The 15,742-nt window shown below is 41.6% G+C and overlaps 1 protein-coding gene across 5 annotated transcripts in view; it reads left to right on the top strand.

The window, feature by feature from the left end:
• The window catches only part of ntn4 (netrin 4), a 44,205-nt gene extending 29,195 nt beyond the window's left edge, over positions 1-15,010 (top strand). For all 5 annotated transcript variants that reach the window (XM_034673563.1, XM_034673566.1, XM_034673564.1 and 2 more), the window contains 5 exons: positions 10,001-10,214; positions 11,411-11,505; positions 12,149-12,217; positions 12,320-12,493; positions 14,015-15,010. In XM_034673563.1, coding sequence (XP_034529454.1) covers positions 10,001-10,214; positions 11,411-11,505; positions 12,149-12,217; positions 12,320-12,493; positions 14,015-14,154 — 692 coding nt within the window. In that variant the 3' untranslated portion in view covers positions 14,155-15,010. The remainder of the gene's footprint in view (positions 1-10,000; positions 10,215-11,410; positions 11,506-12,148; positions 12,218-12,319; positions 12,494-14,014) is intronic.
• The last annotated feature ends 732 nt before the right edge of the window (positions 15,011-15,742 follow it).

Raw genomic sequence — 15,742 nt, 5'->3', positions numbered from 1 at the left:
TCAGAATAAACCCTGACCGCCCATGTACGCAGGGACTACAGCCTCCGTACATGGGGCGCAACTTAACTGAGCTAAACCGACGTCCTAGGGAGGTAGTGGCTGCATTCAGTATCACGCTGTTGTCTGAATAAGGGCAGCAAAATAACTGCAAGTACTCTGCAGAATAGATGTAGATATCAATCATCAGGATGGGAGCTGATCACACAATAGAGTCTATTTGTGAATAGACCAGAAGAAGAGAGGGGCGCGAGGGGGCGTAACAACTCATTAGCTCATGTCACACAGCTGTTCTGATTTAATATGAAGCTGCATGTAAACACAAGACCTGTAAGTGTAAACTCTTGAGCCAATATCTTCAATAAGAATGTGATGAATGATGTTTCTTTGCACGGGGACTCTGCGTCTTTGTCCTGCAGAAAGTAGAATCAATCAATCAATCTTTATTTGTATAGCTCCAAATCACAACAAACGTTATCTCAGGACGCTTTTACAAACATAGGAAGTCTAGACCACTCTATGTCAAATTATGAACAGAGACCCAACACCAAGACAGGATAAGACTGAGTCTGACCCCACCTTAATCCATCATGAGCATTGCACCTCGGAGTATTTAGCTAGTTACAGCAGAGAGGACAAACTTCCTTTTACAGGCAGAAACCTCGAGCAGGACCAGACTCATGTTAGACACACATCTGCCTCGACCGAGTTGGGTCTGGAAAGAGGGAGAGAGGAGAATAAGAGAGAGAGGGAGCGGTGATAGTGATGAGACGAGTAGTAGTAGCTGTTGCTGCTGGAGTCCAGCACGTCCACAGCAGGTCGTTTACAACAGCTCAGAGGAACCTACGAGACAAGGGAGCTCAGGGACTCCAGAAAGGTCTATGATTAGTAACTTTAATGGGACAGGAAGAGTTAAAGTAAGTGATGTCAGTTCCCCAGGCAGTCTAAGCCTATAGCAGCATAACTAAGAGCTGGTCCAAGCCTGATCCAGCTCTAACTATAAGCTTTATCATTAAAAGAAAGTTTGAAGCCTACTCTTAAAAGTAGAGAGGGTGTCTGCCTCCCGGACCCTGACTGGTAGGTGATTCCAAAGGAGAGGGGCCTGATAACTGAAGGTTAAAGGATGCTTGTGGTCATCTTAAATTTGTCCACTGAAGCGTCTGGTGGCCTTTCCATGAAGCAAAAGTTGTTTGCGGACTTAAATTTTGACACTCAGGTGCTTCTGCCATGATGTATGTTAAATAACCTCAAATCAGGTGATATATTTTTCATACTAACTCAAAATCAACACACTGATGCAGCCTCAGTCCTTGCATTTGGCGTCTAACAGTGCAAGAGGATTGGAATTTCACTGGTGAATATCAGATGAGTATTTTCGTTCATTCTCTTTGTCAAACTGGCAGTAAAACCCACGACGTGACATGTAGAACACGCTGTGAAATGTCATAAATCATAATCAATCATACCAGCGTCAACAGAAAATGTTGCTGGTGTGAATCCAAACATTAACCTCACACAGACCACACTGGCACGGTGCTCTCATTCTCTGCAGGAATGCTCAGGACGGAGATCGCAAGCCGGGACGTGCCGGTTGGATAACACTGATTCCTGATGGGCACCTGGCTCTCTGAGTGTGTGTGGTTGTGTGTGTGTGAGTGTGTGAGTGTGTGTGTGTGAGGCGGCAGACGGCCCACGCTCTCCCCGAGGTTTACACCGTAGTTAATCATCAGATGGTGGCATTCCTTCGTCTTGACTCAAATCTCAACACACAGCCCCCTCCTTGTCCATCTCGGGCTTGTTTTGCAATTTTTCATGTGTGACTCAGAGCTCCAGTTGCTTCAGGGTAATCATTGCGAGTAAATGTGTGAGGGTCTTTTGTGGGTGTGTGTGTGTGTGTGTGAGTGTGTCTGAGTTGAGCGGCGTGCTGCCCTCCGGTGATGAGACGAGTCTTAAGTAAACACGCGATAGTCATCCGTAAACACAGAGCAGTGGCTACATTCTCCCTCTGATTATCTGTCAGATTTGACCCAGTGAGCTCAGTCCTGCAGGTATGCTGGACTCAAACATGATTACAAGAATGTAAACTTCACCAGACCATTCACAAACATTCAGGACAGGGAGAGTGTTTGTGTCACTCTGAGTCTGATTGTCAATGAGGCTCAATTTATGTACTTCTTTATGAAACCATTACAAAATGAACAAAGCATCAGTTGCATAAAAAGAAATGGTTGTTAAATACTTGATGAGGCTGTACCATGAGCTAAATGCTAAAGCCCACACACTGACATTCTCACAGTAGCGATTCAAGCATGCCGAAATTAAAGCTCCAGTAAGTAACTTTTAGTTTATGTTGATTTGGGCGCCCCTTGTGGACAAAAAGGGTACTTCTTCTCTCTTGCTGATTTTGTTCTGTACAAGGAATATCACTCTGCTTTATTTCAACAATTTCAGCAGTTAGCATTTCGTTAATTTGTCCGATATTTACCTCCCCCTGAGTTTTAGACATCAAAAATAACTCAGTTGAATAATCAGTATTGTTTCTGATGGTCTCATTTGCGTTAGTAGGTCTTAAAGATGCATTAACGCTAATTTCAGTCTGTTTCATAACCTGCTAAAAAATCCTCAGTAGCTTTAAGCAGGTTTTTTGCTAATATAATGTTCGTGTTAGCATGTAGATCTTTACTGATTAGCAACTTGGCTCTGTTAATAATAAAGCATGTCAATTAGTTGATCACTTGTTTTCATTTAAGTTAGATTGCTTTGCTTTTTTTGAAGCTGAGAATAAGTCCCTCAAACATTGATGATCCACCTCAAGAACTACAAAACGCTTGATTTTTGTAGTTCTTATTAAAGTTACAATTTTTGGGGGCCATTTTTGCCTTTTAATAAATAGAACAGCTAAGGTGGGACAGGAAATGTGGGGAGTAGAGTGTGAGGAGAGACACGCAGCAAATTTCTTACCATAGCCTCTGTACATGGGGCGTGTGCTTAGACCGCTAGGCTAACCCTGCGCTGGTTTTGTAGTTCTGGGTGTCAAAATTTGGTACATACAATATATTCTTTGCCGTATACAAAGTAATAACCTAAATGATAATTCAGCTGCTCTTCTGTCTGTACCATCAAGTAGAATTCCAAGTTTGAACCGCTTTCTTTTGTGGGAACATATTAGCCCTCCTAGCTTTAGCATCACTTTGTTTCTAATGCTAGTTCTCAAAAGTTAGCATACTAACTTTTTTAACTGTCGTCCACTGTTTGTCACTGATTAACATTAACATAAGCATTGTCAGAGGGTTTTCGGTTATGTTGATGTTAGCATGTAGCTAGACGCTCTGCTAACTACTATAAACACAGCCTATGCTACTGCTAGCATCTCTCGCGTGGTAGCCTTGATTTTAGAGAATGTAACGGAAGATGATAATATGTTGTTTTTGGTGCTTCTACTGGTAACATTTCTATTTTCTCATGTGTTTCACAAATGGCAGCTGATGTGTTAGCATGGTCAGTGTGAACATAAGTTAGCATGTTAAAGTTAGCATTCAGCTCATAATGCAGCCTAATAAAGCTGCTAATGCTGCTGTAGACTCTTATCTACATTTTCACAATCCTATGTTTATGTACCAGCCTCTCGTGTCAGTGATAGTTTCAGCCTCATTATTGTTTGGGGTCTTTTAGCATTCATTTTGGGGTCTTTGATGAGTTCATACCCACTTCTTATGGAGTTATGCTAGCATGACGCAGCAATAATCTCAGGTGTGTTGTTGTCTCTGATGAGGAAAATTGGCCCATCACCGTTTCAAACACAGACGTAATGTGAGGTTTGAGTTTCAGAGAGTGGGTAAGGTGTCTTGCTTGTTTTTATTTGCTGTGGCGTTCCTATGAAAGCTGTGACAGCTGATTGACAGAAAATGGGAGCGATGGCGTGCTCGGAGAACCCCTGAGACGAAGGTACAGGTTGTGAAATCCCGCTGCAGCCGCTCGCTGACAATGGAGGAATTTCCCTCCGTCGTGAGGAACATTTTTTTCATACCAGGCACCGAGGGGCCCGGGAAAGAAAACACTCTTGTCAGGCTCCACGCAAGCTCATACACACAAAAAACACTTAAGCAGGGGGGAAAGTTACAGTGTTTGTTTACATGTGTGTGTCAGGGGGATTTTGTTGTCTGCACTGGTTGCTCAGGCAGGTGTCTTGTCATGTCTCACCACACGTTCATAACGTTTTCATTGTTCGAGCTCCTGCAGCTATCTAAGACACACACACACATTTTTACACACAGGAGTCCTTGTCTGTTGAACCCTCAAAAGCTCATAAATTGTCACGCAGATATGTAAACACACACACTCACTGAACACACGTGTTTTGGATTTACATGGAGCGGCGCTATAATCCTGGTTAATTATTAACTGCTTTAACAAAGGTGTAGACTCACACACATAAAGCTGCTCTGTCAAATCGAATCTTGTCTTGTCATTGTCGGGACATGTCCAGCGTTTGTCGTGTGTGTCTCTCCTGCTTGTTGCACGTCTGCAGAGTCTATAAATCTGTTAACTTTATGATTTTATTGATATTGCACACCTCGGTCTCATGATTAGGTTTATCTTATCTCTGTCTCTCCGGGGATAAACCGTCTGATAAACTGTCTGGTGTCAGAGCCCAGGAAAGCTGATTTGATGTTGTTGTGTCAGGAGAAAGAAAGCTGCTCGTTCATTTGTTGTTGGAGAAGTCAGGTCAGGAGAACAAAGTCATCTCTGTTTCAGTCTTTGGAGGAAATACAGAGTTAAAACAGGCCATGACTCTTATTAATGCTATACTATCGCTCATCCACTACTCACAAACATCAATTATGTTTTCAGGAGAGAGGACGGAAATGCTAAATGAAAACTATATTGATTTTAAAAAAAAAGCAATAGCAACCCTGCACGGCAGTCAGTAGTCCCATCATACTTAATATTATGATACTGTGTCTTTTGGACATTGTAACGTATCGTATTGTATCGTATCTTATCGTATCTTATCGTATCTTATCGTATCTTATCGTATCGTATTGTATTGTAACGTATCGTATTGTATCGTATCGTATCTTATCGTATCATATCGTATTGTATTGTATTGTATCGTATCGGATCGGATCGTATCGTATTGTATTGTATCGTATCTTATATTGTATCGTATCATATCTTATTGTATCTTATCGTATCTTAACGTATCTTATCGTATCGTATTGTATTGTAACGTATCGTATCTTATCGTATCTTATCGTATCGTATTGTATTGTAACGTATCGTATCTTATCGTATCATATCGTATTGTATTGTATTGTATCGTATCGGATCGTATCGTATTGTATTGTATCGTATCTTATATTGTATCGTATCATATCTTATTGTATCTTATCGTATCTTAACGTATCTTATCGTATCGTATTGTATTGTAACGTATCGTATCTTATCGTATCTTATCGTATCGTATTGTATTGTAACGTATCGTATCTTATCGTATCATATCGTATTGTATTGTATTGTATCGTATCGGATCGTATCGTATTGTATTGTATCGTATCTTATATTGTATCGTATCATATCTTATCGTATCTTATCGTATCTTAACGTATCTTATCGTATCGTATCTTAACGTATCTTATCATATCGTATCTTATCGTATCTTATCGTATCGTATCGTATCTTATCGTATCTTATCGTATCTTATTTTATCGTATTGTATCGTATTGTATTGTTTTGTATCGTATTGTATCGTATCGTATATAGTATTGCGCCTTATCATATTGTATCATATCGTACTCTACCTTGTTGTATTGTATCGTTCTGAACCCTACTCTATGATACTGTATTGCATTGTATCATATATTATATCTTACTATATAGTATCGTATAATATTGTATCGTATGATATCCGACTGTATCACATCTGATATTGTTTCTCTTGGTTTTGTATTGTATTAGATCATATTGTTATGTATAGTATCAAACAGTACAGTATTGTATTGTTGAATGTTGTTCTGTCAGGTCTCGTATCGAATGGTATCTGATCTTATCTTAACTTTTGTGTTCACTTTATCATTTAACAACTTAAAGTCCAAAATATCTCCAACATCATAAAACAACATCATCTACAGTTAGAGATAACTGAACTAAACTCGTTTCTTTTTAGTGTTTGTAAATTTAAGCTATCACAAATTTTACACCGCATGAACTTTGGTTTGAGAAAACGAAACCTTCCTGATGTCCAAACAGAACGTCTTCTTCTGTGTTCTGAATTTAACCATCCATACATTATTCATGAGGGAGGGCTGAGGGAGGGCTGAGAGAGCAGCGAGACGGGCCTCAGGGTGTACAGTAAGTATTTACAGTCATTTACTGCCAGTCCAGCTTCAAGCATCATTAAACAGCAGAGAAATGGCTCCAAACAACGCCCCCCTCTTTGTTTCTCTCCCTCGTCTTCTGCCTCTCCTTCACCTCGTCTCCCCCCTCACCCCTCCCTCCCTCCCTCCCTCCCTCCTCCGTCTGCCCCTGGAGATAGGGACAGATTTATGGGAGAGGCCTTACACCTCCTCCGGCAGGGCTCCTGGTCTGCAGTATTGATAACAGCAGAAAGACATCAGACGGTAGTTTTTCAGGCTGCCAGTGGAAACATGTGTGTGTGTGTGTGTGTGTGTGTGTGTGAGTATATTGTTTTTGGAGGTTGTTTAAAGAACACACTATCAGCACACAATTAGAGGGGACAGGAGGGAGGGAGATGTCTGAGAGTGTGTGTGTTTGTGTGATAAGAAAAAGAGAGAGTCCTTTGTGTAACAATCTCAAGCAATAATATCACACAGACGAACAGAGCGACGGACGAGTGATGAAATACTCCAGACCAGGTTGTAAATTATTTTCAGGTCACCAAACAGTCGACTGGAAGACCTTTAGACTCAAAGTTCCCCATGCAGATTTTAAAACACCTTGTTTCCTCTTATACATATCACATTTATCTCTCTGTGTCTGTGAATTAATGTCCACTTTTAAAAAATATAAATCAGTGTTTGGGCCATGAAAGCAACGCGCCAGTGATTTAAAGATTTGTCATGAAAAATTATTGGATTGAAATGACATTTGGTCCAGAGGTTTAATATCACCAAATTTAATGATCCTCTGACTTTATACTAAGTTAACAAAACTAAAAACTCATCTGTTTCAAACTGCATTCCCTGTTTAACTTCTCTGCCTCATTTTAACTTGGTGTTACTTTGCTTGTTGTCTTTATTTATTTTATCGTGTTGTTTTTATTGTGTTTTTAACCTCTCTGTAAAGTGTCCTTGAGTGCTTAGAAAGGCGCTTTAAAGAAAATGTATTATTATTATTATTAACATTTAAGGATGAGACTTTAGCCAATGGCAAGAGTCCTGAAAAACAATGACATCACACTTTTCAGAGGTTTAATATCATTTTTGCACCAATAAGCACCAAGATAACAAACTAACATCGTGTCTGCCTGAGTGCACATGTTTCTGGGGCAGTGCCTTAAAAAAGAACATTATAAGTGTATTTTTATTTTTAAAATCTGTTGTTTTTCTTCTATTTAATGCAAAAAAATACCAACGTTCTATCTTGTACCTGAATGCATCATGTTAGGACACAACAGTTTAAACATGGTGTTAGTTTTGGACTGGACACACAAAAGACGACTTTTAGATCTTAACTTTATGAGACCAACTCGGCTCATTTTTATTTATAAAGCACATTTCATACATTCAATCATGCAGCTCAAAGTGCTTCACAAAAGAACAGAGAGACAGAAAACCACAGAAATAGATAAAATGATACAAGGCTAAAAGAAGGTAGGGGAAAGTGATATGAAATACTAAATAAAAATAAAATAAAACAAAATAAATACCAGAGAAATACAATATAAGAAAATGATTTTAAAAAAGAAGATAGAATAAGATATAACAAAAATGAAAATAATGCTAAAACAATGGTCACACTTATAGACAGTTCAGCACATAGAACACATAGACTGTATAAATGATGGACGTAGTATCCGTGACGTCACCAATCTGTTCCTGAGCGCTGTTTGAAGCCGATCATCGGCGGCAGCCATATAGAAAATACTGAACTGAACCACACTTAGTGTGAGGTAAAGAGGCGGGGTGTGAGCCTCCTCGCCAACAGCTATGTGTTCCGGCCAAGCGGCAACCTCCGGTCTAAAAATATGAGTCCAATGCGGAAGTGTTAGAAGCTGCAGTTCATCGAGGATCCGCTTGAGGCTGGCTCCGGAAGTACCGGAAGTCACATACACATGAATGGGGAAAAGACGATCTTTGCAGCATTAATAAACATGTTTACAGCCTGGTACAAAAGATGAGTGTAGTCTGAATAGCTTATTTCTCGATGTCCTCTCCCTGTGAGGGGGGTGAATTTTTTTCTAATTCGGTAATTTAGAAGATATTGAGATTACTAGTCTTCCAATGAGAGGCACAGCTGCCTGCAGGAACACTGCAGCTGTTGGCTAGGAGGCTCAAAGCCCGCCTCTTTACGTCACACTGGCTCGACAGAAGCAATATGGCTGCCGCAGCCGATTGGTCTCAAAACAGCTCTTCAGAAACAGATGGGTGACGTCACGGATCCTACGTCCATATTTTTTACAGTCTATGGTTCCGGCCTGTCAATCAATCAAGTCAGTCATGTCCTTAAATGGGCAAAAACTTATAGTGTTAATATCTCTGAACTGTTGCATTAGAGAAAAATTCACCCCCTTACAGTGTGTGCCGATAGAGAAATTAGCTCTTCAGACCTAAACTGTTTTTGAACCAGGCTGTAAACATGTTTATTTCTGCTGTAAAGATCGGCTGCTTTGAATTGGTGTGTATGTGGCTTCCAGTACTTCTGGAGCCAGCCTCTAGTGGACACTTGATGAACTGCAGTTTTTAACACTTCCGCATTGGCTCCAATTCTCGCGGCCTGAGGTTTCTTGTTTTGAGCTAATGGTTCCACAGACATGAGAACTCACAGAATCTTGCGGTTCTTGCTTGTTATCTGTTTTGCAGTGAAAAACAAAACATGAGAAAGATTATGGTTGGAATATTCCAATTGGTTCAGGGCACAGTTTGTTAACAATGGTTGTCATGTTTGTCAGCCGTAAAAGTATGCAACTTCCGGTTGGTGACGCCTCCTCTTGTTGATTGGTGCAAGTATTCTGTGGGAGTCAGGAGGCTCCAACAGTATCAGGAGCAGTAAAGTTGTCGTATTTACACACAAACTTGTGTATTATTGGGACAGAACATTATTAGATTACCTCTCCTTTTCATGCACCATTATTTATTAACCTGTCAGAGTTTAATGAGGTACAAGGTACAAGTAAAACTCTCCTTAACTGTTACCTGTGAGGAATACATGAGAAATCAAAAGTTATTGCACCCATTAAACTTTCTGATGTTGTTTTATATAAACCAAAACTAAAACTTTAATTTCACACAAACACAAACTGGTGATTACTAGAACCAAACATCATCGTCTGTTGTTTGTAGACTGATTGTATAATTCAGAGAAACTCTCAGCACACAGAGAACAAGGTTTACATGAACATAAAGTGCTGAAGTTTTCAGCACTTTAACATGTTAAGCAGCAGAGGGATTAAACCTCTTAGGAAAGTATAAGTGACTGCATTACTGGGAATTTACAAAGACTTTTTATTGATTGTTTAAGTCTGAATATAATCGCCGCTGTGTTCGTGTTCAACAACTTCTGGATCAGCTCTAATAGTCAAAGACCGAGCCACTTCCTGTTTGTGGATGTTTACTCGCAGAAAAAACAGTCGTTCAAGGAAATATCTGTCACTTCCTGTTGGACTGTATTCAGGGATGTGTTTCCTCACTTCACCACCACTTCAGAATAAGACTTCTCCAGCATCTTTTAAGATTTTAAAGCTGATGTTGACGATAATAACAGTGGATTTATATTCAATCTTGATGATCAAAGTATTAACACTTTGTTATTGACTTCATTCCAGCGTGCAGCTGTCACCCCCTCGGCTCGATGCCTTTCCACCTCGCTGACGGCTCCCTCTGCGACCCGTCCAACGGAAACTGCATCTGCAAACCTGGAGTGGGAGGAGCTCACTGCGACAGGTGCATGGTGGGATACTGGGGCTTCCACGAGTACGGCTGCCGTCCGTGTGACTGTGCCGGAGACTGTGATCCGTTCACTGGAGACTGCATGTCAGGGTGAGTTCAGATAAGATTACTTTATTGATCCCCGGTTGTTGCAGTGACCTAGACATAAGCAGCGGTCAGCGTGATGCGGTCTGTGGCCCCCATTACTGTTAAACAGTCTGATGGCGGTGAAAAGGAGTGCCTGAAGCGTTCAGTCTTGCACCGTGGTGGGGTGATGCGTTGACTGAACGAGCTCCCCATCAGCCACAGCTCATCATGGAGAGGGGGAGAGGGGTTGTCCATCATCCTCCTCTCAGCCACTGACTCCAGACTGTCCAGTTCTAGACCAACCACAGAGCGGGCCTTCTGTACCAGCTTGTTGAGCTTGCTGGCCTCACCTGTCTTGATACCGCCCAAACCTCCCCAGCATGCCACAGCAAAGAACTGAGCACTGGCCACCACAGACTGGTAGAAGGTCTTCAGAAGCCTGCTGCAGACACTGAAGGATCTGAGTCTCCTCAGGAAGAACAGTCTGCTCTGTCCTTTCCTATAGATGGCTTCAGTGTTGGTGTACCAGTCCAGTTTGTTGTTGATTTGGACCCCAAGGTACTTGTATGAGTCCACCCTAGTGTTGTAGTCAAGACCACATTAACAGAGACCAAGACATGTCCGAGACCGAGACAAGACCAAGACTTTTAGGGATCGAGACCGAGTCAAGACCAAGACCAAGGCAGGGCAAGACCGAGACAAGACCAAGACCATATATATCAATAAAAAATCATCATGAGAGTTACCAAAATAAAAGACTTCTATTTATTTTATTTAAGTTTGCTTTAAACAGCCGTAACAAGTGAGAAAAATATGAATGAATTGAGGGGTTCTCTCTTATCACAGTAATATCAGGGACACAGAGTGCATCAGTGGTGGTCCCGACTGATCTTGATCTAAAATAAGGAGTTCGCCCAGTCCGAGACCGAGACAAGACCGCGTAAAAATGCTTTTGATTCTGAGACAAGACCGAGACCTTAAATAAGCGGTCTTACAACACTAGTCCACCCTCTCCACTTCCTCCCCCTGGAAGAGGACTGCGGCTGGGGGCCTCCTGTTCCTCCGGTAGTTCAACACCAGCTCCTTAGTCTTGCTGATGTTGGTCTTCAGGTGATTGCTGTCGCACCACGTGATGAAGCTCTCGTTAAATAAAAGATCCAGCAGGTGTCGGATCGATTTTATTTAAACTCAGATCAACACGGACGTTTGTGTTTTCACAGATCTGATCTGGACCTGTACAACTTAGAGGGAAACTCCAGTGAGCCGGTCCGGATCTTCAGAGTAGACGAACTCTTCTCTGCCCTCCACTACTCAGGTGAGGCACAGAGACTCTGTGTGTGTGTGTGTGTGTGTGTGTGTGTGTGTGTGTGTGTGTGTGTGTGTGTGTGTGTGTGTGTTGAGTGTGTGTGTGTGTGTGTGTGTGTGTGTGTGTGTGTGTGTGTGTGTGTGTGTGTGTGTGTGTGTGTTGAGTGTGTGTGTGTGTGTGTGTGTGTGTGTGTGTGTGTGTGTGTGTGTGCAAGTGTGTGTTTTCCACCCTTCTCCACAGTCTGGTGACCAAGCATTAATGGTTTAGTAATGAAAGTCCTGATAAGGCCTTACAAGGACATGGAACAAAGATGGATGTGTGCGTGTGTGCATGTGTGTCTGTGTGTGTGTGTGTGTGTGTGTGTGTGTGTGTGTGTGTGTGTGTGTGTGTGTGTGTGTGTGTGTGTGTGTGTGTGTGTGTGTGTGTGTGGATTGTTTCCAAGTGTCCCTTCTCTCAGACCCCCCAGCTTCATGTAACTGCAGCTTTCATTGGCACATTCCTCACTGGACACACACACACTGTGATTGCATTCTTAGGACGCTGTGCACAGTATCTGAGACCACACACACACACACACACACACACACACACACACACACACACTTCAGTTATGTTACAAATATTAATCCGTGCCTGTCTTTGCCTCCTGCAGAGAAGTGTGAGTGCAAAGAGCAGGCCCTGACCAACAGTAAACTCTTCTGCACCATGAATTATGCATACGGTGAGAACTCTTTAACTCGACCTCATCATCCAGCTTTCTCTTCAACAACAACACGTCTCTGTTTTCTGACGCTGCCTCTCTCTCTCTCTGCTTGTCCCTCAGTCATGAAGGTGAAGGTGCTGTCGGCACACGATAAGGGTTCCCACGCCGAGGTGGAGGTCAAAGTTCAGAAGGTGCTCAGTCAGAACACAAAGGTGAAGATACAGCGGGGTCGGGTCACCCTCTACCCCGAGTCCTGGACCGCGAGGGGATGCACCTGTCCAATCCTGAACCCAGGTCAGACAAACATTCTCCTATGTTCGGTCTTGTAGAAGGTGGAGATGCAGGCTCCAACAGGCAGAAAACTACCTCCATGTTTATTGAAGTCCTATATTTCATAACACACATTGATCCTGTTGTATGTTTTGAAAGCCTAACGAAGGACAGGGGTTGCAAATTAGCCAACTGGACACCTGTATGCATGACATCTACATTGTTTACATTATGAAGCAATGTTTCATGCATTCCTCCTGTCAAATAATGAAATGTAAATAAATAATACATGCAATCTCTACACTCATCATAAAAGATACAACTTTGTTTTGATAAAAGACAAAATATTCTTGCTAAAAGGACGTATTAAAATATCTGATCAGAATGTAAACAATGTGCTAAAATGTGCTGAAAGAAATGATGGAGACAATGTCAGAAACTATCCTTGTAATAAGCAGAATTGAATAGCTAATAAGCCACATATATGACCTTTTCAAGATGCTTATAAACATAAATAAGTGTTGATAGAAGAATAATTAACACCTTTATTATTGCTTATATTGAAATATTGAGTATTATTCCCACTTAAGCTGCAAAATCTGCAGAGAATTTTATTTTATTTTATATGCAACAGTGCAAAGATATAAAAGTGCTCGATATTAAACAGAACATAAAATAAAAGAAAAAGTAGTTTTTGAAAGCAATAATCAAATAAAGTTATCAGGTATAGACTACATTACACAAGAAAGGTTAGAAAAAAGGGCTGGACTATAAATGACAATCACAAAACAGAGAGCATTGTTAATAAGAGCATAATAAGGATTAATTAACATTTACAACGCGTTAATATTAACCTCTCATAGTCTTATGATCATCAGTGAACATCTTATTTATGTTTGTGTGGTCTTTAAAGTCCTTAAAGGGGAAGTAACAAGCGTAATAAATGTTAGTTATAATTGTAATGAAGCCTTATGCAGTCAAATTAATCTTTATAAACATCTAATTAATTTTTATAAGCTGTCTATAAACCTTAAAAATGTTGTAACAAGTTCCTAAAAGTGTCTTACAAGCATTAAGTGGCATCCACCGTCGTGAGCGCTACGTACTTTTGTATTGGAGTGTCTGCACCGCTCTGCAATACTCCTCCTGAACACCAGGTGGCAGTGTGGTTTCTGTGCTAGTCATATCGCCTGTTGTGCACAAGAACTATGGCGGCAGAATCCAGCGTATGATGTTGGAGTTGATAAATGTGAAGCAGCGGTTGATCGTAATGCAATTATTTCAAAGAAGAAAAGAGAGGAGACGTCGGAGGAGAAGGAATCAGTGTAGGTGGCGATACAGGAAGTGTTTCAAATGCAGGAAATTAAGATGCTACCAAGCAGACCAATCACAGGGCTTGCTGGTGACGCAGAAGCATGAACCAGGCTTTAGTTTGAAGGCCATATAAAATGTGTCAGAGCTCTTTTGAGAATCAGCCTCAGCCTCCAGGTTTTATTCATCTCACTGGAAACTTAAACTGTCCCTGACTCTGTCCTCATTCCTCAGGGGTGGAGTACCTCGTGGCGGGACACTCGGACCGTAAGCAGGGCCGCCTCCTGGTCAACATGAAGAGCTTCGTGAAGCCCTGGAAAGCCAGCTTGGGTCGCAAAGTCCTCCTGCTACTCAAGAAAGACTGCAACTGGTAGACTGTCCGTCAGCGCGCTGGAGGACTGAGGGACACACGGACAGAAGAGACTGTTATTCTAAGAGACAGAGAGTTTGTTTTCATGTCCTCCAGTCGTGGATCTGGTCTGGGAGCGAGTGTAGCGGCTGGACTCTGATGATTGAAGCTGCTTCTTTCATATTCCTGCTATCGTCCAATCAGAGCGAGCGGATTAAAGCACACGAGACGATATTTTGTAAAGACTAAAGAATGAATCTCTTCCTCTCTGCTGCACTTTAGCCGAAGATGGACTGAGGGAATAAGGACACACAAAGAGAGGAGGACTTCACACACACACTCAAAATGACCCCCTGACATGGACCGTGGATGGAGCACGACCATTCCCTGATTTGCTCCACACACACACACAGCTGTTTGTGTGTGTGTGTGTGTATGTGTGTGTGTGTGTGTGCTGCAGACGTAATGTGCAAAGCACTTGGAGTGACGCTGAACAAGCCATACAAGCCACTACAGGTGGTTAAACCTTAGCCAGTCCAGGTGTGCCTGTGTTGAAATCAGAGTGAATGGGATTTACCCCGAACGTGAATGTATTTGCTTGTTTTTCAAATGTGTGTGTGTGTTAGTGTGTGTGTAAGTGTGTGTGTGAAACAAAGAAAGAGTGCCTGAATGCAGAGGTTTATATGAGCACAGTCCAGATTCCGGCTCTTTCTGTAGGTTTGTATTCACTTTTTAAAAAAACAGCCGTTCCAATCTTTCTGCTGCAGCGTTTATTGATCATCTCATATTCCAGTTAAATCCAGAACATTCTGTTATCCTTCCTTTGTGCTCTTGTACAGTATTATTTGTATATATCTATATAAATATTATGTTCCTCTTTCTCTCTTTGTTTCATTTGTTTGTGTGAGACACTCAAGAAGAATCTAGGTTGAGTCCAAGTCACTAAAAAACATAGATTTATAATGTTAGTGGAACTGGCTTTTTTAAATACAAGTACAAGTTAGTCGGACTGAAATCTAAGCCGAATGAGTCGTACTAACATATCTGGATGATGTGTTAAAAGATCGATTTTCTCATGCATGTGTAAACCACAATCAGACCCCAACTGGACCAGGCATTCTGAGCATGCTCCACAGTATGCACGCCAGGCTTTGATCGAAATCGAACAACATCCATGCAAAGAGGGAAGTCGTAGGTAGTAGAAGAAGAAAGACTGCAAACAAGATCCTACACATCAGAGGTGTTAAGCTGCAAAGTTATTTATCCCTTCAACGTTCGACATACAACCAGTTTGCCTCGTGCTGATTTATTCATTGCTTGTTTAGGTATGTGACCATAGACTGTATAAATAATGGATTTAGTATCCGTGATGTCACCCGTCTGTTTCTGAAGCGCTGTTTTAAGGCCAATCGGCGGCGAGAGCCATATTGCTGCTGTCGAGCGAGTGTGACGTAAAGAGGCGGGCTTTGAGCCTCCTAGTGCAGTGGTTCTCAAAGTGGGGTCCAGGGACCCCTGGGGGTCCGCAAACCATAGTGTGGGGGTCCGTGAAATAATTAAAATACATTTCTAATAAATTATAAAATGGTGCTGTGTCATTAAAAACAGCATATATA

This window comes from Notolabrus celidotus, chromosome 21, assembly GCF_009762535.1.
Source record: "Notolabrus celidotus isolate fNotCel1 chromosome 21, fNotCel1.pri, whole genome shotgun sequence".
Classification (NCBI taxonomy): Eukaryota; Metazoa; Chordata; class Actinopteri; order Labriformes; family Labridae; genus Notolabrus; species Notolabrus celidotus.
This window is presented reverse-complemented; position numbering and strand designations above follow the sequence as displayed.